The sequence below is a fragment of the Macrosteles quadrilineatus genome, unplaced genomic scaffold (assembly GCF_028750875.1).
Source record: "Macrosteles quadrilineatus isolate MER2022 unplaced genomic scaffold, UCM_ALF_1.0 Scaffold_2__2_contigs__length_208266976, whole genome shotgun sequence".
Taxonomy (NCBI): domain Eukaryota; kingdom Metazoa; phylum Arthropoda; class Insecta; order Hemiptera; family Cicadellidae; genus Macrosteles; species Macrosteles quadrilineatus.
This window is the reverse complement of record NW_026542595.1, coordinates 175227695-175252122: the sequence shown is the minus strand read 5'-3', so window position 1 is coordinate 175252122 and position 24428 is coordinate 175227695. Positions and strand designations below refer to the sequence as shown.

The following is a 24428-nucleotide window of genomic DNA, read 5'->3' as shown; positions in this document are numbered from 1 at the left end:
ATGGTAGTTATTTTAAATTGCGTAGCAGAATGTAGAAAAAAACTGATAACTCGGTTGTTTGTCATCAGATTTTAACAAAAAAGGTCTCATTTGATTTGGATTATAATTCTCAATATTTTTGACAGTGAAAACTATTTTCTTTTTAGTTACGGTTTTCTTAAAATTTTGTATTAACGATTTTAAATGGCCGCCATATTGAAATGGCTTGAGATATTGGAACGGAATTTATTAAGCTCTTTTTACCTTCTAAACTACACATTTGTACTAATGTTGAAATTTCTATATTGAAAAATGCTCAAGATATAAAATAGTTAAAAAATCACAAATAGACCGACAGACAGAAATCAAGGCATTTTAGACCCATACTTATTCGGCATTTATGTTTTTCTTAGCCCAAGACCCACAAAATATAGAAAATTTGGAAACACCCTTTATAACTGGATCTAATTTCTTACAGGAATAAGTAATTGTTTATGAACTAAAAGTAATTAATATAAGTCTGATGTTAATAAAGATGAAAAGCATTAATGTTCATGTGTAATTTAGTCTTTCCATAGACAAATATAACTCAATATAGACCTACAGTAGTGGTGGTGTGACTGGCATATATTCTGGCGTCCACCGCTAGGAGTGCCGTGTAGTTACGGTGCACTCGCCACCTATAATCAATAACTACACGGTACACCTAGCGGTGGAAGCCAGAACCTATGCTAACCGCAGCACTGCTGTCGGTCTATATTGATTATAGGTATTTGTCTATGGTCTTACACAGTGTTTGTAGATTACTTTTCGGGTAACAATACGTTGCAAGATCAATGGTTGCTCACATGAGTTGTTCACGTTCAAGGTTCAGGATCACGTTACGTCGTTACGCTAGAGTCACGTAGAACACGTCTCTTTCGTCTCAAGCTGTACAATTACGTGACTAAAAGTAGAGTCTCCACAATGGTAGGGACGTTTGCGTTCTGCTTTGAATTCTAGGCTACCAATTATTTTGTGAACCCTTGCGAAATTGTGTATTTGTTTACAGAGCTAGTAATGGTCCTGTGTAGGAACCAGCTGATCTTAGTGAGTAACTGTATTTCATTGGACCCCTCTCCTCATATTTACCTTTAAAACTCGCCCTGGTATATCGGTGTCGTAGAATATTCTCATACAAAGCTTATACGAAATGAAATATGAAATTGTAGCAAGCTATTTCTGCCAGGATAGTTTTTTTTAATTTTATTTGTGGGACTGATAATTTTATTAAACTCTCTATTGTTTCTATATTAACCCCAATTAATATAGAAATCGTTCTAAGTAAAAATATAGTAGACGCAATTCTGGTGTGAGTGCTCACCTGACAATCCGCAGATCGCCGATTTGATCCTGAGGAAGTTCAGCAGCGTATGGATCGAAACTGGACCTAGCTGTCCAATCACAGAACAGGAAAGAACTTGATTCCAAATATGTGTAAAGTGGGGTTATTAGGCTAAGTGTTTAAAATTGTATTTCAATAAAAGTATTCTGGCCAACTCGGACATAAATGACAGACCATTCGTTGTGTGACGGACGATACCGGATATCATTGAGTGATAAGTGATAAGAAATCAATGGAAGTGAATCGATGGGAGTGGCTGTCTATCAATACGTCTTTGATATCTGGCTGGGCGTTATTGGTTTGGAAATGTGTGGCGAGAAAATGTGAAAATGACATTGAGTACTTTAACCGATCACATCTAAATGTGTGCATATTGTCACGGGATTTTTACACATTGGTAATACTGTAAATAGCCCAGTAAAACGTCGACGTAAAGACTAAGTACAAACCATAATGGAATCAAAGATGCTCGATGTATGATTTATCAAATAAGTTAATTCCACTTTACTTATTACATTGTATCATTTATGTCACTGTACAAGAATACGTATGGCACTTGAATGCCTTTTAACGTAAGTTTAAAAGTGTATGCTTCTTTTAACCTGCAGTTAATGATAGAGTGGTAAAAGAATTTATGTTCCATGGCTGTTTATGAGCATGTATCCAGGAAACAGTTAATGCATATTAAGCGAGCTATAAATGTACAACGGCGGCCAAACGCATGTATTCGTCACGCTACTCACGCTCATATCTGTGAGTTCTGGGGTATAAACACGCATTAGTTACCTTGAAGTGTTCATTGCCCGAAAGAAAAAGGAAATTAGGAGAATGTGAATGTGGGCGTACCCTGGGCTGTTAATGAGGTACAACTAATGGAAAATGAACTTGTAATTGTACATTTGTAGAAGTAAATCGGTCCCGGCTCCAGCGTTTATGAGACCTACGGTAATAGCATAGTGCCTATATGGGAAACTCACTAAAAAAACTACATACGACGGATTGTATGGGAGCTGTGATAGGCGTAGTGTATGCTGACTGCTGTGGAAGTGAAGTTCTGGGAACAGATGTTCCGGGAAGCTGAAGAGATCAACACAACAGTCAACAGTAGACGGCGCCACAGCAACTGATCCTAAATGCGTCAGCAGCGTGTCATATGAACGGAAATGCAGAGGAATACTCAGGAATACTGCTGAACCTAGACGTCAGCTCCATAATACATACTGTGTGTAGAGTGAATGGGTAGAGTTTGAAATCTCCTCTGTTGATTGATCAGCATATTTCTTTAGCTAGGATCACTTAAAAACCCAATATTCAAGGACGGTAGGCCAAGTTTCGAACTTTTGAAGTTTTTTGAGTTCCTCTTTATTAACTCTCTCACCCTCACCGGAATTTTTAACATTCTGGATGATCTCGTCTACACTCCACAGCTTTACGCAATGACTTTTATAAAAACCATAATTCTTTTCCATGTCACCACACACTCTAGTGCTAGAGGTGTGTTCCCGTTCTGGGAAGTCTAAAACTTGAGTTCTCAACTCGCCAGACTGAAGTCAATCGAACGGCGTCTGGGAACGCGCAGACCATGTAACTGTTCGAAGGACCAGTTCTTGCAATCTCCACTGCAACCATTACAAATTTATGAGCCGAGGGCAAAAACCGGATCCGGTCCGGACAAACCGCTTCCACCCTTTTACCACCGTCCTGGACCAGTCGGCCTCCGCCCCCGAACCACCTGCTGGGCCGAGGACATTCACAGCGCAGCGAGGGCCTGAGAGGAGGTTAAATATATGCGGTGGAATAGTTCATAAAGTCATTTAATTTCGTTATTGAAAACCTGTTGTCTTGCTGAGAGAAGGATGTTCATGGTGCAGACTGAAAAGAGAGTATATTGTAGCCTATTTTCGATCATCCAGGGACAGTGGATGACGACTTAAAACTGTCGTTTTCAAGCTTACTGATTTGATAGTACCATTCACTAATTGTATACTGAAGTAGACATCCCAGTATGGACCAGCTGTCACCATTAGTTTGACCAAAGATTACATTTTGGTTTGACTAAAAACTCTTGTGTATTTAACAGAAATCAGTGATTTAGATCACTGCAGTCTGTCGGAGGCTCACATCAACTACGACGATTTTGAGTAAAAGACTGACGACTTTAACATGAGGATGGAATGCCTAATTGGTCGAAGGGATTGAAAATACCGGGTCTGACTTAGGGGAGGTACAAATGAGGCATTTAGTTCAAAATTCCTCCGTGAACAGCGCTGTAGTAGAGAGCACTTTGGCAATGAAGGTTTACTAATCGCAAAAATAGTTCTGTTCATAAAATAAAATTATAAATGCCTAAAATTAAATTTTATTAATTTTTAATTATAAAATTAAACTATCATAACCTAACCGAACTAACCAAACTTGCTGATAAAGAAATAATATAACAAAAATTTATAGTAATCGGAAAAATAATTTTGTTTATAAAATAAAACTAGAAATTGTCAATTAAAATTTTATAACGACTTAATAATAAAATTAAACTGTAATAACCATACCAAACCAACCAAACTTGCTGAAAATAAAAAAAATCTTGGACAAAAAGTTAATTGACATTAACTTTTTGTCCGGCGGAATTTGAACCCGGGACCTACAGTATATCAGCCCGGCACGTTAGCCATTAGACCACAGTAGCCGATTGCTAACGACCATTTTGTTACGGTATATGGCGTTCCCTCAGCTATTAAGAAGCCATCAGCTGTCATCGTAGCCTCTTCTATACCTCCCCTGAGTAAATACCGAAAATACCTAACTAGATACTGGGCCAGCTGTTCTTGATTGGAAGAAGTGATCTTGTCTAAAGCGTCAGCTGCTTATACTGCAGTAACGAAACTTATAAAAATAATTCATTCCACACGCATAATTTGTTTTTTTCCTTTCGGAAAAGTGTGTTGGCGTATTTGGGCCATTTGTTTATAAGTTATAAGCTATATATGATAAGGGGCATATTTACGCAATTTTCTATGGTTAATTTATGAGGGACATACGGTGTATGTTGAACATATCCAAAAACAAACCCTCCAAATCTCTTACTTCTCATTGTGGTGGTAAACACAAACATATTTCTTCAGACACCCAAGTTATGTGTCTATTTCATCACACCCTCAATAGCTTTATCACTGACACAATCACGAAATCAATTCATAAATCACCAAATTTCACCTATCTCGCCGGTGATTGGCCGGATTGTGGAGTTAAGGTCGGTTCTTATCAATTGACGTCATTATCAGTTTGATAAGACGATAAGGCAAAGGACAGTTAAAGGGCGATCGTCTATAGCACTTGATAAGATATACTAATCTCTACTCAATAACTGTTAAGATCTTATCGAGACAAACAATTTAATTAATTTAAATTGAGATATATGAATTATGTTTGCCTCGGCAATGCCATAGAACCTCGTCGTTAACGGAAATAATGCATCAGACAATGAAATAGTAAATGTACTGTCAAGGACCAAGCCTATATTAAATAGTTCAGTATTACACGATTACCCCGGCTTTTGATAGTTACAGCTCCCTCAGTAATTTTTTAAAAATACACTTGTACTTCATTGTACAAAACCTCACTAGTTTATATAGTTTACTCGGATTAGTACGAATAAATTGTTTTTGTTTAGTGTGTCCAAACCATAATAAGTTGTTGTAAGTTATCATGATAAAGCGTTTATCTGGTGGCGCAAATTTACCCAGCTTTACTGCATTACAACCCTCCCCGGACTTAAAATGTATAAGTCGAAAGACATTTTCGGGGAAAACGTTTTGTCGCTGGGGAAATCGTCGTATGTGCTTTTCTTCTGTCCTTATCTGGGTCGTTTTATGTCAAATGTATCGTATTCAATTTCATTTAAAGGGTTAAAAATCGTTATGACGCGACGTGGGATAGAAATGTTTTATTTAAAATTATGCTTCTGAATCAGATACCATAAATTTCTTTTTATTTATGTTAAATGAATAACTTTTTAGGATAAGAAAAGCTAAATAGACGCTACAGTGTGTGGTTACTCATCTGTTTAATATAGAACACCAAAGGTATACAAATGAAAATGTTACCCACTTACTCTTACTCCCATGTTAAATTGTCACTGGATTTAGCAATTCATGGCAAACTTAACCTTTTACAGTAATATGGGGTATGTTTTATCTATGATACAGTATAAGTATGGATCGCTGCTAATACATAATCGTTATTGTTGATCGCTACACAAAACAACTGTTATATTCGATCAAAAGGTGTTTTATGGATGTTTATTTCAGGTAAGTGTCAATTCACATTACAGTACCTACTAACTTTTTAACATCAGTGTTACTGTATTTTAATAACACTATTTATTTTGTTATTTCTTTCAGTTATTGCAGAAGTCAGGTTAGGCTACTGTTCCAGAACTCTGTATTTTAACCCAGGCACTCTCCTGGACCTGGAGAAAAACAAAGGCCGCGATTCATCGGGTAGCGGACAAAGAACAGGTCCTATATTTACGTGCGAGGCGAGGGTGGGATGGGAAGGAAGGGTGCGCGGAGTCGCCGTGTAGTGTGTCGTCGCGCGCAGACAGTGGAGGGGGACATTTCCCTCCCCTCCGCGCCACATTTCCCTCTCCAACTGTTCTCGCCAGCGCGGTTGCGGTCTCAGTCGGTGAAGCGAAGGAGTGGTGCTCAGTTTAGTGAGTTTCGAGGTCGCAATGTCTGCGCTAGTGAAATGTTAATGTTTTCTCCGCGAGTGTTGTGTTAGTGTTTCGTATTTTGTTCAGTGGTTAAACTCTAAATGGTGAAGATGTCTATGGTGCAGATAGGCAAGCGTCAGCACTGCTACTTGTGCGACTTGCCTCGCATGCCGTGGGCCATGCTGCACGATTTCAGCGAAATGGTGTGTCGCGGCTGTGTCAACTACGAGGGTGCGGACAGGATAGAGTTGGTGTTGGAAACTGCTAGACAGATGAAGCGAGCGCACGGCTTCCAGGAGGGTAGGTCGGGAAGTAGCAGTACGTCTTCGGCGTCGGCCAATTCCAACCACCATCACTCGTCGGCAAGCAAGAGTTCCTCGTTTCACAGGTCCGGCAGTACAGGAGGGTCGTCCCACGACGCCGCGCATCAGAACGGAGTGGCGAGTCTGGAAGTGGTGGGTTTACCTCCTGCGGCTCACATCTCTGGAAGGCAAGCACAACAGCCTCCTCCAGGAGCGGGGACTCTTCACGCAGGGTACGCTACTCTCCATCACTCCAGGACCGCCGGACTCTTGGCGGAGTACGCCGCCCCACCGCCTCCTAGAGGGTCGTCCTCCCAGGGTCTACCCAGAGGCATCCAGGGGTCTGAGGAGCACGAGATGGTGACAGGGATGTCCCGCACGGCGGTACGCATGCCGTCAGCAGCACACATGGCTCATCAGCTGCCGCAGCAACACCAGGGTAGACCGAACTCTCTACCTCCACAATCCATCGGTCTGAAGAGAGGACTGTCTACATCAGCAGATGACGACGACCACCACCACCACGGACACGCCAATGGCGAGGGTGGGCCCTCCAAGAGGATGGTCGTGGACGAAGCAGGCCACTCTGCCAGGCCGCCCCTGACCCGAGGTGATTCCCTACCCGCTGTTAGCTTGGCCATACCTTTTGAACGTACTTTTAAAGCCGAGCCCAAACACCCCATCAGAGCTCCGTCCTTTGACACTGCGACTTCGTTCAAACCTAACGGTAAGTAACTTACGAGGGAGGAGTTGAAATAATCCCCTGTAACATTAACCTACGATAGGTGCTGGTACTGCAAACCTGCAATAACATTCCAAGTTTATAATTTCTAATCTGACCACCAATAATACAATGTAGACGCTAAAACAATAAACAAAACATATCCACTCATTTACATCCATCATCCACGATCGTCGATCACCACAAGGAAAGCAGATAAAATAATAATCATAGTTTCGTGTCGTAATATTATAGTAGCCTAAGCTGGGAAGATGTTACTCAAGCTAAGGACCGCCCTTTCAATAAATTAATTTTCTGCCACAATAAGATAATGTAGGTATATACAGGGCGCAGCAAATAAAATGAAACTGTTTTTCAGATCGGTGTATGTGTCGTAATAGGTATAGTGAACATTTCCATTCACTACACGGAAGTGCTTATCACGGATTTTATAATTTATTTAAAAACCAACCCAGTAATTTAGGCATAGAGCTAATGTTTAGATAATGTGATTTTTGGTCTCAAAAAATCGTGTAAATCATTTGGGATTCGTAGCATCTGTAGGTCGTTCTAAATCTTTAGCAACTTCTATTTACTCTGCAAGGCCACCATAGGCCCCTCGCCCACTATACGATTTCGGTCGTACGACACTGTGTCGGAACGACAACATTTCCACAGTGAACCATTGGATCTTATGAGAGCTCGCCCACTGTACGATAATCTCACGACTACGACAAACTGTCGTGAAGCAGTCGTCCACTGCCACTGTGATACACGACTGTCGTACGACTGTTTCACTCGCAGTGGCGTACACAATCAAATGGGCGCTCGCCCACTATACGATTTTTATCGTATGTCGTGCGTTCTCCCCAGTAGTCTTATATATACTTTTTGCAATTAACTCATACTTAGTCATTATTATAGTTGTTATATCACTTTGCGTATTTCTTATCGTGAATAAATATTTTTTACAATTCATTTATACTTTTTTATTATAATGTTTGACATATCACTTGGTCTTATTTTTCAACCATTATTTTGCGTAATTTTGATCTTCCTATTTATTTTTTACAATTTGTTTAGATTTTTCCTTATATTACGTTTAAATACTGCATCACTTATGAGTAAATATACCGAAATAATTATTGAAAAATGCGAGTTTGGCTATTATTATTGTATAATCTCAATTATTAATTAAATTGTGTAAAAAAGTTTCACTAAAACATATAAATATATTTTTTGTAGATTATATTGATAAAATTAAATCTATTTAAAAACTAATCCAAACACAATTAACATACATACTTTTTACCAGACTATCCCATAACCCTATGATAGTTATGGTAAATTTAAAAACTTGTAAAATGCATGGACTAATATAATTTGAAAATTTCTTTCAATACATTAACTTAAAAAATAATTTACACATAAAAATAAACGTTTCTTTAATGCTGTAGGCCTACATTGGCCACTATCGCTTAATCTACGCCACAGCAGCCACATTGCAACAACAGGTACGGAATCATTGTTTTACTATTTGATACAGAACCACTGTTTTAAGATATTGCGCAACACACCCCACCTCACTCTTCCAGGGCTACCGAGCAACTGGCCATTTATCCGACAAAGTGTCGTATAGTGGGCGAGGACCACACATATGATAAGAATATCGTACGACACAGTGTCGTACGACCGAAATCGTATAGTGGGCGAGAGGCCATACACATTCTACGGCTAGGCTAGGTTTGTGTATTGTACAGTATTATGTCATGATACAAGGGCCCTGTTTACGTAGCAGGATGTGATCGATAAGCCCCCCTCCCAAACGTAACATGGCCGCCAAGTGACGTCACACCCCCTCCCCTCCACGCAGGCGTCTCGTCTTGGACCAAATCCTCAATCCTGGTCTCCTGTTACACAAACCCGCTCTTGACGTGACGTGGCCGATGTTTGTAAATAAAATCTGAAAAAAATGTGAAGGCTATCCTGGAAAAATCTGTCTGGCTTTTTGATTTATCAAAAAGCCAGACGAAGATTTATCTTATTCGGGGAAGAACTGTAATCTAGTCAATTACTAGTCCACAATACAGTACAGGCAACTTACTACGACATTGTTGATTATCATGATTCGTGGTAGCCAAACATTTGATTAGTCTGTATAAGCTAGACCCCTAAGAAGTTTACCAAAGAACCTTTTGTTGCCACGGTCAAATCAAAATTCAAAATACTCCCTTTAGGCTGATTTATTAGACATGTCCATCAATCGGCTGTGTTGTGTAATTGGCTGGTTTATGGATGAATTAAAATTCATCGCATGATTCATTTGTAGAACCTGAATCATTGTGTAATTGGTCAATGAGTGAAAGATGGTAAAACGAAGTAGAACTATCAAGAACTTTAATTGTAAACGAATGTCTTCTTTTTGCTTATTTCCTGTACAACAAATAAAAGTCTTTGTTAGACAAAATGACTTTTCGGCAACAATATCCGGGTTTCCTCTAAACTCCCTCGTTTTATTTAGCTTGTTCACAGTCCAATCTCAAACCTGGGTTATCTCCAAAACTTTGGAAAAGGTATTTGAACACAAATTGTATTCAGTGTTAAATTATTTTTGCTAATTGTTTTTTGTAAGCATGATCGGACAAGTTGCTCATTTATTCTGTCAAAATTTGTTCCGTAATGTGTGTAATGAGTGTGTGAGTTCAAATTTGCATGTTTCCTATTGCCTGCAAACGATTAAGTTATTTTCGTTCCATTATTTTGTAGCCAAGCTTTTATATTTTGTACATTTGTAGTAGGTCTAATGTGTATGTTATCTAATAGTGAGGATACTTGTTGGCATAATTTTGAAGCACGGCACCGGTATTGCATATCAGGATAGGTACTGGAAAGGTTCTTCATGATCATTTATACTCTAAATACCCCATTTCGTATATACTGCCTGACTATCTGAGAGCATCGGGAATCAGATTTTGGACGATGTTTCCTCCTGGAAGCTAGAACCAGTTTCAGGTGCCGTCAGAGTTCGTTAAGTCCGTTATAACTTTCCCTTGAACCGGTTCCAGTGCCACCCGTGCTGCCGGATGTGACGGGGGATGGGGCGGCTCTGACGTCACAGCCGTCATCGCTTGCCAGCTGCTTCCTCTCATTTTGGGTCTATTTATACACCCATTCATTTCTCCCTCTTCGTCCTAGGCCATGTGCGAGGTCGCTATTGCGGATTCAATTATAGGCCTTTTCATTTGAGAGGGATGCGCTTTTGCTCTGCGATTCGCCGAAATCTATTGTTGTCAAAATTAATTCTGTTTGAAACATCTACCTTATTCCTCCATCTGCCCGATCGCGCTTGAGTGCGAACGTGGCACAAATCCTTTCGGAAGGTTTGTCTTTCAACGTTGCATTTGCCGTTCGCGGTCAGACGATGACGTCGACTGTTTTGTAAAGGCCATCGACCAGAGACCAGACAGCCTTGGTTTGCATTTCTCATAGCGATGTAAATTCGGACGCTCTGCAGTCATCGGATATTTTACTTGAGCGACAATTCGTTCATATTAGGCCTACAGTACATCGTGCCCCACGGCAATTAGGCATAGATATTTAGGCCTAAAGTTTACTCATATACGGTTTCTAGGTTCATCATCCAATAACTTTGCCAATACTGGCTCCTAAGCAATATTTTGTAAACATATAGATATAGCCCAATTCAATTGTGTAGGAAAACTTATTTCAATTCCAAACTACCATTTTCAACTCGCCAACAAATTTTCCAATCACCCGACTCCCCCCAAACAAACAATCGACCAACGAATAAACTTGTTTGCTCGTGGAAAGCCACAACGTCGGCAAAACGCAAAGGTGTGGCGGTGCACAACTTGGCAACACCGCATGACGTCACTTCTGGCACATTGACAATCCCGGCATGGCCTAATATAGGAGGCCAAACTAACCTAACCTACATACAGTTTATTTCTTATCACGTGGGCGAGTTACCGTTCAGCCATCTCAGCTTGTAATGGAACTGACCAGATTGGCAGAACGTATTCCAAGTTGTATTTTCGGTTCATAGTCTACCAAAGAAAAATATAAACTTCTCTTTGCTTAAACATTACTGAAAATCCTTAAGAACTTTCCTAGTGTATAGCATTTATCTAAAATTTCTCATAGTAATGATTTTATCGCAATGATTCACCCCTCGCGACCTTGTCGGTGGCGATCAACTTTCTTATCAGCAAACAATGCCATCGTTATCGTGGAAACACAACATCAACAGTGCGAAACGTTCATTTCATATTCCTAGAGCCACGGGACGTTCACCCATCCACAATGACCTGTTTCCTTTCCCACATCACTCGTCCACGGCGGGTTCCCACGACTAATAAACACTGTAGACGTTGAGGTCTTAGCTTTTAACATTCTACTAATTCCCTTGGTATTCGTGAATACTAATTTGAGCCGCCTTGAGATTTTAACGTGTAGAAACGTCCGGTAACCTAATATTTGCCAAGTCAAAGGTTCGTGTTCGGTAACAAATTCTTGGCATATATGAATATCGTAGACGCGTGAAAATGTGGAAAGTTGAACACTTTCATCCCGTGACAAAATAACACGTGAATGTGTTATTACTTTTACAAACCAACATTGGAAATGTGAAAATATTATTCTGACTAACATATATTGTACCTAGCTAGATATTTTGCCGCGGCAGAATTGCTTAGTTTTTGTAGTTTCAGGTACTGTAGTTAGCTGTCTGTATAGGTTATGGGGTATGTATAGGATTTGGGGTAGATAAGGTACAATTCATTTAGGTGATTTTATTATAAAGTGAATTACGTTGTTAGTGTCCCCTAGATAACAAGTTGGGAATGGAATGCCTCAGCACAGCACTAGGTCTAACGGCAGCGAGTGTGACGAGGCGCTACGTGTCTGTGCGCTGCGCCGGTAGTGAATAAGCGTGACGTCACAGGCCGGTGACGCTCGGCCACGTTCGGAAGAGCTCGGCTCATCTCGGGCTCGCCGTGGAATGCAGTGCTGTAATCGCCGACCGTGCAGCCTGACGTCATGCGGTGTTGCCATGTTTGACAACGTTGCCACTTCTCACGCCCGGCCCGCTCCGCTTGGCTTACAAACTGTACGCGGGTGAAATCCTAATTATGTTGCGGTATTTTGTTTTGTTATTTAGTTTAATTATTTAGACCATTTCCGCCATACGACTACCACTACGTTTGACAAAACCCAGTTGATTTTTTAGGTTATGTCTCGGTTCTAACTTAAAAACCTATCATTATCAAACATGATTTTTAGATAATTATTGGACCTTTCCGTTTATTAAATTCTACCGTATAATTTACATATAACAATAGTGTACACAATTCAAGTTTAAAGTTGCGTATTGGTTCTACCCTAACCTAACATTACCTATAGCAATCATAAATACCCTAATGTTAAACAGAATTTGTAGGTACCGTTAGCTAGAAATTTCATAATGAAAAATGACATAGGAGTACCGGTAGTGAATGAATAGGTCCTTTAGTGTGTAACAATACACAAGTTAAGTTTTAATTGGTTATGTTTCAGTTCTAACCGAAAACAACCTAACATAACCTGACCTAACCCTAAGCAGGAATTGTAGATACAGTATGGCCTATAATTATACAATTTCAACCGGAATAACTGAAGTTGCTTGTAAGGGATAAGGTCCCATACAAAAAAATAACACAACTGTATAACTGAAAAGTTCCGCTATAACCTAAGGAATTGTCGAAAATTTAACATATCAACCTGAAAACATGGCGGTCTTCTAACAGAAAATATTCCATTAAAATAAAAATAATTCAACCAAAAAACTAAAAAAGATCCTCTAACCTAACCCTAAGCAGGAATTGTAGATAGTTTAACATTAGGCCTGTCAACCTCAAAAACTTAGTTTGGAAGTCTATATTAAAAAATGGACAATTCCATCAGAACACTGTCACAGAACATTTAACCTAAAGTTAAACTACATTCATAAATAGGAATAGTTCATGATCCTCAACAATAGTCATTGTAGTTAACTAAGTCTTCTAAGTATGACTCATTGCTAAAGAGATGAGTCACTGTCAGTTATAGAACACAAGATTACTCACTCATAGTCGTGGGTATGCTCCAGATGGCATAAACAATAAGCACATTCCTCTGAACTGAAATGCTATTTGTTCAGTGCTTGTAATCAAGCCTTAAATTCACATCATTGGCTTCAATCAGCTGTTTATTGAACTCATAACTTTACATTACATTATTTTCTCTCCATTCTACACTCATCCTGCATTCTCTAATCTCTATTCTATCCTCAAAATATACTGTGACATCCTATTATAGTCAGGTCACAAAATTTAGGCTGTTTATATTGAAGGTTTCCTTGTTTCCTCCACCATTATTTTTACCTTGAATATATTATGTCAGCTGATCAGCTGTTGGCGGTAGTTTTAATGTTATTAGAGGTTGCCCCGTAGTCGAAAACCCGCCCAAAAATTTATTCTGCATTGCCTCCAGGATTGATTTAAATGACAAAATAAATAAGTTTACGTACCTAAAGTGTCAACAAGGTCGTTCAACGTAAGTTATGAACCTATTTGTTTTGTCGAACCAAAAATAGTGTTTTGTGCAAACTTCTCAATTTTACCCCACGCTGTAAATGAAACATGTGATTGGAATTTGTTCCATTTGTTTTGGTTTTCTGTTTATATTTCGTTGTTATTTCATCACCAGCATGGCAATCCTGGCCCGCGTTAATTTTTAAAAGACTTAAATTCCTCTTTTTTGAGACCATTTTAATTTTTTAAAGGGATTCTGCAAATCTACAGGCAAATATCCGTATCAGTAGATTTTCCCTGCGATGCACACAAGCCGAGAAAAAAAGGTTATTGAAGGGACATGCTTGCCTATTAATAAGTTGTATAGGATGGCGAGGTGGAGGGAATGGTATGGAATCACTTCTTCTCAAACAGCCAAAAAAATGTTAATGGAGTAAATATTATAATACTTGCACTCTAAAGCTATATGCCTCAGAATTATTTTTAAGTAATAACTTAAACAAAATAACTTAGTCATATAGAAGTACGACAGTCCTGTAAATTTCTGATTTGACTTAAAAGATAATTATTTAAAAAATAATTGACTTAAAACAAATTGTGGATATTTATAGGGATGCACTGTGGATGCGATGCTCCCTGGTGTGGATTAACGTCCGCACTAGTGAGTACTACGACTATCCGCAGTATTATCCTGATAATTAGACCAATTCGTAAATTACAAGGAAAAATGTGGTTCGGATTCCACTATAAACTGTAGGTCCCTTAGTTGCCATTAGCTGTATGGGCTATTAATTAACAGCTGTGTCTAAGGAACATGTCGGCCTTAGTCACTAACAAGACTACAAGATCGCGCCACTCATCCTACACTCATCCTTCGCTCATATTTGGGTTAAAATACGCACATAGTGGCGTCCCCATCTTAAATAATTGAATTGAAAAAATAATTGAAATAAGGCTTATGATTTTCTAATTATTATGTGCTCCTCTTTTTTAAGCTTAGGAATTAAGATCATTGTAGGCCTATATCAAATAGGCCCTAAGTCTGTGTATTCGACAAAAATCAGTAATTTGCAGGACCACACTCTGTTGATAGTTCAAATTTTAATTTTAAATGGCATTAGCATTATTTTTCTATCCCTACTCAATGATTAAAACATAATGCCAACATCGTCACTGTAGAATCGCTTCTAATGACATTTGTTCCACAGGTTACCCCGGCAGTGGCTCATTGACGTCAGGTGGGGCTGGTAGTCCACTAGGCCCCCGTACTACGTCGCCACCTGAGACAGTAGGGGGCCAACAGCCCCCCGCAACTCCGGGGGCCACACAGTCCCCCATGGCAGCTCTCATGTCTGTAGCAGACACTCTGCCCCCCGGATCCCCTCGCAGTAATGGTGGATCTCCCCCCAGTGCAGGGGGCCCCCGCTCCGCTTCCAGGGGATCCCAGCACTCTCCCAACTCTTCAGGTGAGAATGTCCGTATTATTTTATTTGATTTTTATTTTTATCCAAAGTTTTAACCTTTCCTTTCCCTTTAATCTTTAACGTCTTTAACAAATTAATCCAGGCAATTTTATGTTTGTTTATTTTAGGAATACAAAAATAAAATGTGCAAAATGTAATTCTGTTGATCGCACACACACACACACACACACACAAGTACCAAAACTTGGTAAACGGTAAACACCTATGCCGTAGACCAGGAATTATCATTGATTTATGTAGGTACTAGAACTGGCAACCTATTCTGGTTTATCATTTTGAACCCACAATATATACATTCCCCTATTTTTAAATTTAAATCTCGAGAAGGGATCTTTTGGCTGCTGGTTAAACCTAAGAATCTTAACCATGCCATCAAATTAAACACTTACAGTACGGTCCACGAGAGTCTGCAGTTGAGGGATTAGCCTATTTACCACGTGACTTCGATGGAGCAAATGAGGACAGTGCAGTGTTGCCAAATCTAATAATAGGCCTACCAGCTGATTAAAAATATTGTTTAGTATATTTTAATTATTGTCGTGCTGCAGCGTCGTGCTAGTCCAGTCTTTGTATTGGCTGCCGCCAACTGCAGACTCTCGTAGTCCCTAGTATAATCAAATTGGCCCTTGGCTTCCAGGTTACATAATATACCAGGCACAGTTTGGTTAACCACTCCAAAATGGAAAAATGTATTGGGAGCTTTCAGTCTGTCTTTTGTTTTTTAAACTACAAATTTTTTCCAATGTAGGCTATCCACCATAATAAATAACATAAAAAATAAGCAACAAAGTATATTAAACTGTAATTAACTACACTTGTGACACGTAAGCTGACACTTGGCCTAGTGCAGGCAGTATTGGCAGGAGGAGGGTTGAGGTAAGGTAAAGACCGGACTGCAAACATTCCCGCTGCCTCACAGGGTTAACTCCCCGTGTTTAATGTACTTGAGCGCCTTCACGTGGGTCGTGAGGGCAGTTGACAGAACCCGCATGACGGGACATAATGTTTATGAAACTAGATGCTAGTAGCAATCGGTCAAGTGCCAGCTTAGGTGTCACGAGCTGTACTTGTAAACTTACTTGTTGTAATCTATTACAACTGTAATATATAAGATACTCGTCCATTCTGCCATGGGTATTGGTTCACACGTTGTAGGAAGCCGTGTGGCAATGTTGAAACAATAATACTAAAGTAGTAAAGTAGTATTCACTAGAGCCTGGCACATACATTTTTAGTACAGTCAGGGGTGGCAAAATAGGTTAAACGTATTTAAAAATAACTTGTTACTAACCGACATACCTCTCAGGAACAGTATCCAATATCACATTTCTTCATAGTGAGGGTCGGATAATTACGAATAGGAATGTCGGTAAACAAGACTACAATTATAATTTTTCCAATAATTCTGGTAAACATACCAATTGAAAAAGTGAAGATGGCATACTCTTAACGTTTGAGAAGTGTTTCTTTAGACCGTTTCAAGTAGGCTTACTTGGTATTAACTTTGACTAGATAGTCCCTTCCCATGAGAAAGTTATCACCAGTTTTTGAATCAAAATTAACATAGTTGAGTTGAGCGACTTATAGAGTGCTCTGATGTAAATTACTGATTTCTCTTGAATATGCCAACTTTTCGTCTTAGTCAAATTTTTGGGGTGACAAGATATAGCATGTTCAATGGTATATACTATCTCGGTAGGTAATAAAAACGAAAGCAGAAAAAATCAATTTAAACTGTAGCACACTCTGAGTAGTTCAATAAGCTTTGATTAAATTATAGGCTTCAGCTGGTCCATACAAAAATCTACTTCTGTCTCCAATTGTCAATGCTATTACCCTATTGTAGAGGTAATATTTAGACTGTTAAACACCCAGACATATCTGTAACGTACAATGTTTGTTTTCAGGATCGTCCAGTGGCCGGAGGTCCTCAGGTAGTCGCCACGTCAGCTCCACCACGGTGACGTCCAGTGAGACGGCCAACGCAGGGTCCAGTGGAGGCACCCCCACCACCGAGCCCCCCGCTACAGGTGACCCTCCAGCAGGGACACAGGCCCCCTCCGCCACACTCAAGTGTACCCTGTGTCAAGAGAGACTGGAAGACACACACTTTGTCCAATGTCCCTCCGTGCCACAACACAAGTTCTGCTTCCCTTGCTCTAGGGATAGTATCAAGCGACAGGGTGCTGGCTCTGAGGTTAGTATTATACATGGTCGTCTATAGGCTATTCCAATCCTCGTTCACTGTGGTGTCATGTTAGCTGGGTTGCTGAGGGGACATAATGCTAGGGTTTAAAAGGTAGCCAGTTTGTTTCTGCGATGGACATTTTGACAGTTAAAACTGGATGTAGCTGTTCCTTGATCATTATGCTTTTGATAGATTTTCTCGGGTAAAGAAACAGATGCTGTTGCTGTTGAGGGAGGCAGTCGTCCTAAGATAGATAGGAAACATCACGTTAATTGTCATGTCGGTTGTATCAACTGTTCTTGGGATACTCGTGAAAGTGCTAAATAACAATTGACTTTGCGATGAATTTGTTGATAAAGGACGAGAAATAGTCCGGTGGCTTAGGGCTTTAGTTTACGAATACCGTTACCTGGTGGATAAAAGCACCAAATTTGGCATGAAGGTACCTTAGGGTATACTAATAAATTTTAGCCTAGGAGCCCTTTTGAAATTTTAAATATTTCCACAAACGGCACCAAAATCCAAAATGGCCGACAAAAACGACAAAAACTACTTTTAAAACAATCCATTCTCCTGTTAACTCTAAAATATAACTTAAATCCAACCAAGACTCTACAATACAAACCGGAGACTTACTTAATTATATGAAAAAAATCTTAAGTGTGTCTGTGTGTGAGTGGGTGGGGGTATGTGTGTGAGTATTTATGTAACGAAACCTGTACTGGACATTGCGCAAAAATGGTCAAACCAATTTACTGCTAATTTGGTGTGGACTTTGTTAGTATCATATGTCAACATTTAGATCTGTTTCCTTTCATTTATCTATTTTTATAATTTAATTTTGTTTATTTTTACAATTTTCATATATATTTTTTTTTTTTTTTTAGATCTACAGGGTTAGGCAAAAGTATGGAACCCCCCAGTTAACTTTTTAACGCATTGCAGTAGGAAAACCAAACTCGGCATATATTTACAAAATAAAAATTGCACTTTTTCATCAAAGTTACAACTTTGCCTCAGCCCCCAAAATGGGGTATTTTGGAGGCAGCCCCAAATTGTCAATCTTAAAAACGTATCATGTGACCACTCATTTTAAAGGGTTTATCAAGATAAATTGAATGGTGAAAACCAGAGGTCAATATCGCACACCTAATCAATATGGCAGCCATTTTAATTTAAGATGAGCAAGCAAAAGATAAAGTCTGGACACCTCCAGTTAACTTGATTACTTGTGGTAGGGGGAAAACCAAACTCGGCACATGCTTACAAAATAAAAAAAATTCACTTTTTCATTACAGTTAGAACTTGTACCCGGCTCCCAAAATGGGGTATGTGGGGGCAGTCCCAAATTTTCAAATGTAAACACCTATCATGTGACCCCTCATTTCAAAAGGGTTTCTCAAGACAAATTAAATGGCGCAAACTAGAAGTCAATATCGCTCCCCTAATACTACTTACTTAATTTCCGTGCCCGGAAATCAGACTTCGCATTTCCAAAAATTAAGTTAGCTACCGATATGGCTTTGTCATTCGCATGTAAAAGATCATCTAACGTACAAGACTGGTCTAGGCGAGGGCAGATCAGCAGATGGCCAGGATCCTGGACAGCACCACACGCACACAAGATGTTTTCTTCGTCTGGTAAGAGACCCCATTTCTGCATGTTTGTCTTGCATTTTGGTACCTCGACCCTAATTCGATTTAGGGTCTTCCACACCGTGTAATGAAGGCCTCCACCAGGAGCCAGTTCCTCCCTGGCTGGTAAGGAAGGGTTAGTCAACGTGGCCTCCCACCTTGCCCCCCGATTGATTGAGAGTGATCCATCCAGGACTCGTATCTGTGATAAAAAGCTCTTTCTGGACCGAAGCCGCCACTCTGCAAGTTGGTGGCCGTGTAATGGGTGACGAGGGTCTGTCTCTTGCTTAGGCCTTTCTGCGTCGGCAGCGACATCTCGTCGGATTGATGGAGGGGTGATACCTATGATAGGATAGAGTTTGTGTACTGGGGTTGGTTTCAAAGACCCAGTTACAATCCGAGCCATGTCATTGACTGCAATGTCAACCTTTTTTGCATGTGACGATGCATTCCATACTGGTGCAGCGTACTCCGCAGCCGACACACTGAGCGCTAAAGCTGAGGTTCTGAGGACATTAGGGTTAGCACCCCAGCATCTGCTGGTGAGTTTCCTGATGATATTATTCTTCGCTGAGACTTTACCTCTTGTCGCAATACAATGCGCCTTAAATGTCAGTGTGCGGTCCAGTATGACACCAAGATATTCCCCCCTAATCAAAATGACAGTCATTTTTAAATATATCTTATTAACTTTGTAACAGGTTATAGCTGGAAAACTAAACTCTACATACCTTTATAAAAAAGATAATTCACCTTTTGGCCAGTATTAAAATATTAAATTTTTAAAGTTAACTAGGATTGTCAAGACTTTATCTTTTGCTTGCTCTTCTTAAATAATTAAAATGGCTGCCACTTCGATTTGGAGTGGGATGTTGACCTCTGGTTTGCACTATTCAACTTCTCTTGATAAACCCTTTAAAATGAGTGGTCACATGATAGGTGTTTACATTTGAAAATTTGGGCTGCCCCCAAAATACCCCATTCTGGGGGCTGGGGCAAAGTTGTAACTTTGATGGAAAAGTGCAATTTTTTATTTTGTAAATATATGCTGAGTTTGGTTTTACTACTGCAACGCGTTAAAAAGTTAACTGGGGGTTCCATACTTTTGCCAAACCCTGTATCTCTAAAAAAAAAAAAAAAATAGATGAAAATTGTAAAAATAAACAAAATTAAATTATAAAAATAGATAAATAAAAGGAAACAGATCTAAATGTTGACATATGATACTAACAAAGTCCACACCAAATTTGCAGTAAATTGGTTTGACCCTTTTTGCGCAATGTCCAGTACAGGGTTTCGTTACATAAATACTCACACACATACCCCCACCCACTCACACACAGACACACATGAGATTTCTTTCATATAATTTAGTATGTCTCCGGTTTGTACTGTAGAGTCTTGGTTGGATTTAAGTTATATTTTAGAGTTAACAGGGGAATGGACTGTTTTAAAGGTAATTTTTGTCGTATTTGTCGGCCATTTTGAATTTTGGTGCCGTGTGTGGAAATATTTAACATTTCAAAAGGGCTCCTAGGCTAAAATTGTTTAGTATACCCTAAGGTACCTTCATACCAAATTTTATGCTTTTATCCGCCAGGTAACGGTAATTACACTAAGCCACCGGACTAAAAAAGGTGAAAACGTTAAAACTAAATGAGCATTTTTAAGGTTCTGAAGTTTAAGTACATTTAATATATCGCTGGGAATTGAGTTTGAAATATCTAGCTTAGACCTGATGTGCTTTCTGTACTACACAGTGGGTGTGGAATGGAGTAGAGTTAAACACATTATTCGCTAACTCTTCTAAACATCTGTCTATCAGTTAATCAAGGACTGGTATGATACTAAAAGCAGATTTAATCATTTTAATTCTAAACTTGAAAAATGAAAGGGTTACTTTGAGTAGCCTTGATAGTGACTAGAACATGCTGATTCTTTAGCCAAGGGACCATGATTAATGACAGCTTGTCGTTTCTTAAACCAACAGCTTACTAAGGTATCCAAATTAAACAGCTTACTATGGTATCCTATGTATTAATAGGCAAACATGTTTCTTGGAAACCTTTTTTCTCATCTCGTGTGCATGGCAGGGAAAATCTACGCATACTACATATTTGCACAATACATATTTTTGGTCGAGTTTTCAACCACGGGACAACCTTTAGTCCTTATTAAACAGCTGACCTTACACTTTGTATTCATATTCATATTCTTATTCGATTTTACACATGAACAAGAATACTCATGGATGAATTATAAGATCTAAAAACTAATTTGAGTAAAGTTATTCTAATTCAATAAAACATATTTTCTTTAAACGTAAAACTGTGATTTCTCAAAGCACTCAAGACATATTATGACAATTTTAGAAAATGGTTTCAAGGACAGGATTTGTTAAACATTTTGAGAGAATGATAAATTTCATAATCTCAATTTTGCACAAGTGAAAAATAGTCGTAAGCATAATTTTTGATTAGTAAGCAACTAATACGACAAAATCTTGTTTCCAGGTGTATTGTCCGAGTGGAGAGAAATGTCCCCTGGCAAACTCCAATGTTCCCTGGGCGTTCATGCAAGGCGAGATAGCTACCATATTGGGAGAAGAGTTCAAAGTGAAGAAAGAACGGGAAACTTAGAGGGGCGTGGCTGCCCCGAAGGGGTCCTTTAACCTTGTTGTCGCCCTTTGTTGGGCTTGGAGTCGGCTTCGACTTTCGCCCTCGGCTCAAGTCTCCGACTCGTCTGTAAATACGTGGTATGGTTGTACAGAAATGGAGTGGCTACTGCGGCGGTGTCCATCTTGGTAGCGTGCCACGCTACGTCCATGTACAAATTAATGTTAATTTCATGTGAATACGTACGTTATCATTTAGTATTATCGAATTTTGTTTTTGTTTTGTGATCTCTGTTGATGTTTTGACGAATCAAAACGGCTTTATACTGATTGTGAAACAGCTGTGATCGCAAGACTTGAAATTATGAATAAAGCACGTTTTAAGAATTTATAAGCAATTTATTTTTTAGTTTGTACCCTCTGTATTTCATTTGTCACAATTTTCATCTCGTTGAGCACTGATACTTGAGTTTGAAGTTCATACGGAATGTTATGCCTTGGAAATTTCATTGTTATTCAACCTCTTATTGTTAACAGATTTTAATTCTATTAATTCATTGTAATATCATGCCGGTAGTGTTTTACAATTTTATTATCAAGAGAGTTGGGAATCAAAATAATTTGTACGGAAGTATATAGATACATAACAATTAGACTTGACCTAGTACAAATTTATGGCTTAGCAAGTTAATATTAAGGAGTTTTAATGAAAGTGTATAGATGTAATTTTACCAGTATTTTACGAAAATTGTTGAAAACTTATTTTTATCTACACTAATCAACATAAAAACATTAAGTACCGTAGTCCGTAACCCTATTAAAATTACTTTTCTATTAATTTTAGACCAAATATATTTTTAAATTTTATATCTTGAATTAAAATACTGTTGATGTTAAATTTCAATCAGTTAATTGTAAATTCACAATGTATATTATTTGTAAGTTTCCTCTCAGTCAGTTTGATCAGAGATTGTTTTGTTTTCAAATTTTATTGTTGATGACTCCATGACTGTGGCTTTTTAGTTGATTTAGTTATTGATATTAAATTAACAAGATGATCACTCCTAGTCATCTGACCTATGGGAACTCCGCACTCGCTATTTTAGTCATGCCAAACGTTTTGTTAGACACACTTCTAATGTACAAAACTATATGGTGTACGTTTCCAATACAAGGTTACTTTTAGTTGGAAGTCGATGGCTTGTATAAACTGTATAAAAGATCGGTGTTACAGTGATTGTAAGTGTATATACTTATGTTTGTATCGTATCAATCCGAAAGTTAATGTCATATGTTCCTTAGACCTAGAGTAAGATGGTTACCTACCTTAAAACAAAATAATTCTTAATCATATCCAAAGTATTTGCCTATTACTGCTTAAAAAGGTTTCTAAATTCTGCAAACTTATTTCATAGCACTTAAAGATACAAATTTAAAAAAATTAAAATATCAATAAAAGATTTTATACAATTTCATTTAAAAATTAACAATCCATTACACCCCTAAGCATAGTATTTCTTTGTTGAACCTGGCTGAGAAGTATTTTGTTTGAAGGTCGTAGCCGTGTCGATGTGCTAACTGTTGTAGTATGACCAAACACCATCAGATTCTAACAGTCGCTTGTAGAAGCCATAGCTTAGCACTCGACTGAACTTGCTGTGATGTTATTGTAAACCAGAGAACGAATAAGTGAATTTCTGACAAATTTTAGACCGAGTTTGTTTAATTTTTTATCCAGTATTTTCTATGCTACGAAGGGTCGTACATTTTCAAAAGGTGGTCTGGTGTTCGGCAAAACCTAAGCTTTAAACCGTTTTTGCAAGTCGAGTGCCAGAGGTGTCGAAGGTTCGTGTACATAACCGAGCACTGTGTTTTGATACAGTCATGTGCATTTCTGTGTGTAGTCTTAGTATGCTTTATAGTGTTCATGTATTATTCTACATCTGTCAACAACTCATCTGATGACAAACTATTAAAAAGTTATTTTGTGGTGTTATAACAATGTGTGATTATTCACCTGCCCCCATCGAACTTCCTAATCAAATCCTTTGTTATAAGGTGCTGCAAAACCCTTAAATTTATAATCTTTAACTTATACACAGTTGTTTTCATATTATAGATCTTTTACTCATATTATTGTAATGTATCTTTTACTCTATACATGTAAACTACAAAAGTACTCAATCTTTTTTTTATATATGAAAAAAAATACTGTATGATATTGCCTCTCTGTTGCAAAATTACGTAAATATATATATATATTATATATATGGGGGAAAATCTGTCACAAACTTGCATGTTTAGTATGGAAGTCAGGGCCGCTTGGGCCCAGGCCCAGGGACGCAAGAGGTTTTAGGCTTGTTGGAGGTGCAAGGAGGGGGAAATTTCCCCCACAATTTATGTGGAGAGGATGGGGGCACAGTGCATCTCATGCAAACCAAAGGCCTGATGGAAGTAGGGTAAAGGAAGTCATAAAAACATTTTGGAAACTTGAATCTACTTGGCACAGCAAAGAATTACAGCCCTGAAAGTATCGAGCTGAACAAATTTACAGATATGATTTGAATTGAAGAGTTCTTTATTGCACTTAAAAAGGCTTATCATAATTTGTACCTACCTCCAAATTACGAAAGTAATGCTGTAGATGGAAAACCTTATAGAGATTTACTATCAATTTATCATGTACTGTTGTCTTCTAGTTTCTTACTAAGTTTGATTTTAATAATAATAGTCATTTTGTAATCAGAAACTGAAGAGTTATTCTATAAACTTAAGTATTCATTTAGACACTTAATTCACCTGAAATCCCCTTTTGTTTGGCGTAAATCCAAAGGGCACACT

At 38.6% G+C, this 24428-nt stretch overlaps 1 protein-coding gene across 2 annotated transcripts; it reads left to right on the top strand.

The window, feature by feature from the left end:
• Positions 1-6057: 6057 nt before the first annotated feature.
• On the top strand, positions 6058-23589 carry LOC128985920 (interferon regulatory factor 2-binding protein-like A). 2 transcript variants are annotated; one of them, XM_054405910.1, is made up of 4 exons: positions 6058-6986; positions 14875-15132; positions 17058-17347; positions 21487-23589. In XM_054405910.1, the coding sequence occupies exons 1-4, from the start codon at positions 6176-6178 to the stop codon at positions 21610-21612; spliced, it is 1485 nt and encodes a 494-aa protein (XP_054261885.1). In that variant the 5' UTR covers positions 6058-6175; the 3' UTR covers positions 21613-23589. The 2 variants fall into 2 exon arrangements, with proteins under 2 accessions (XP_054261885.1, XP_054261883.1); XM_054405908.1 differs by having other exon boundaries at positions 6058-7103.
• The last annotated feature ends 839 nt before the right edge of the window (positions 23590-24428 follow it).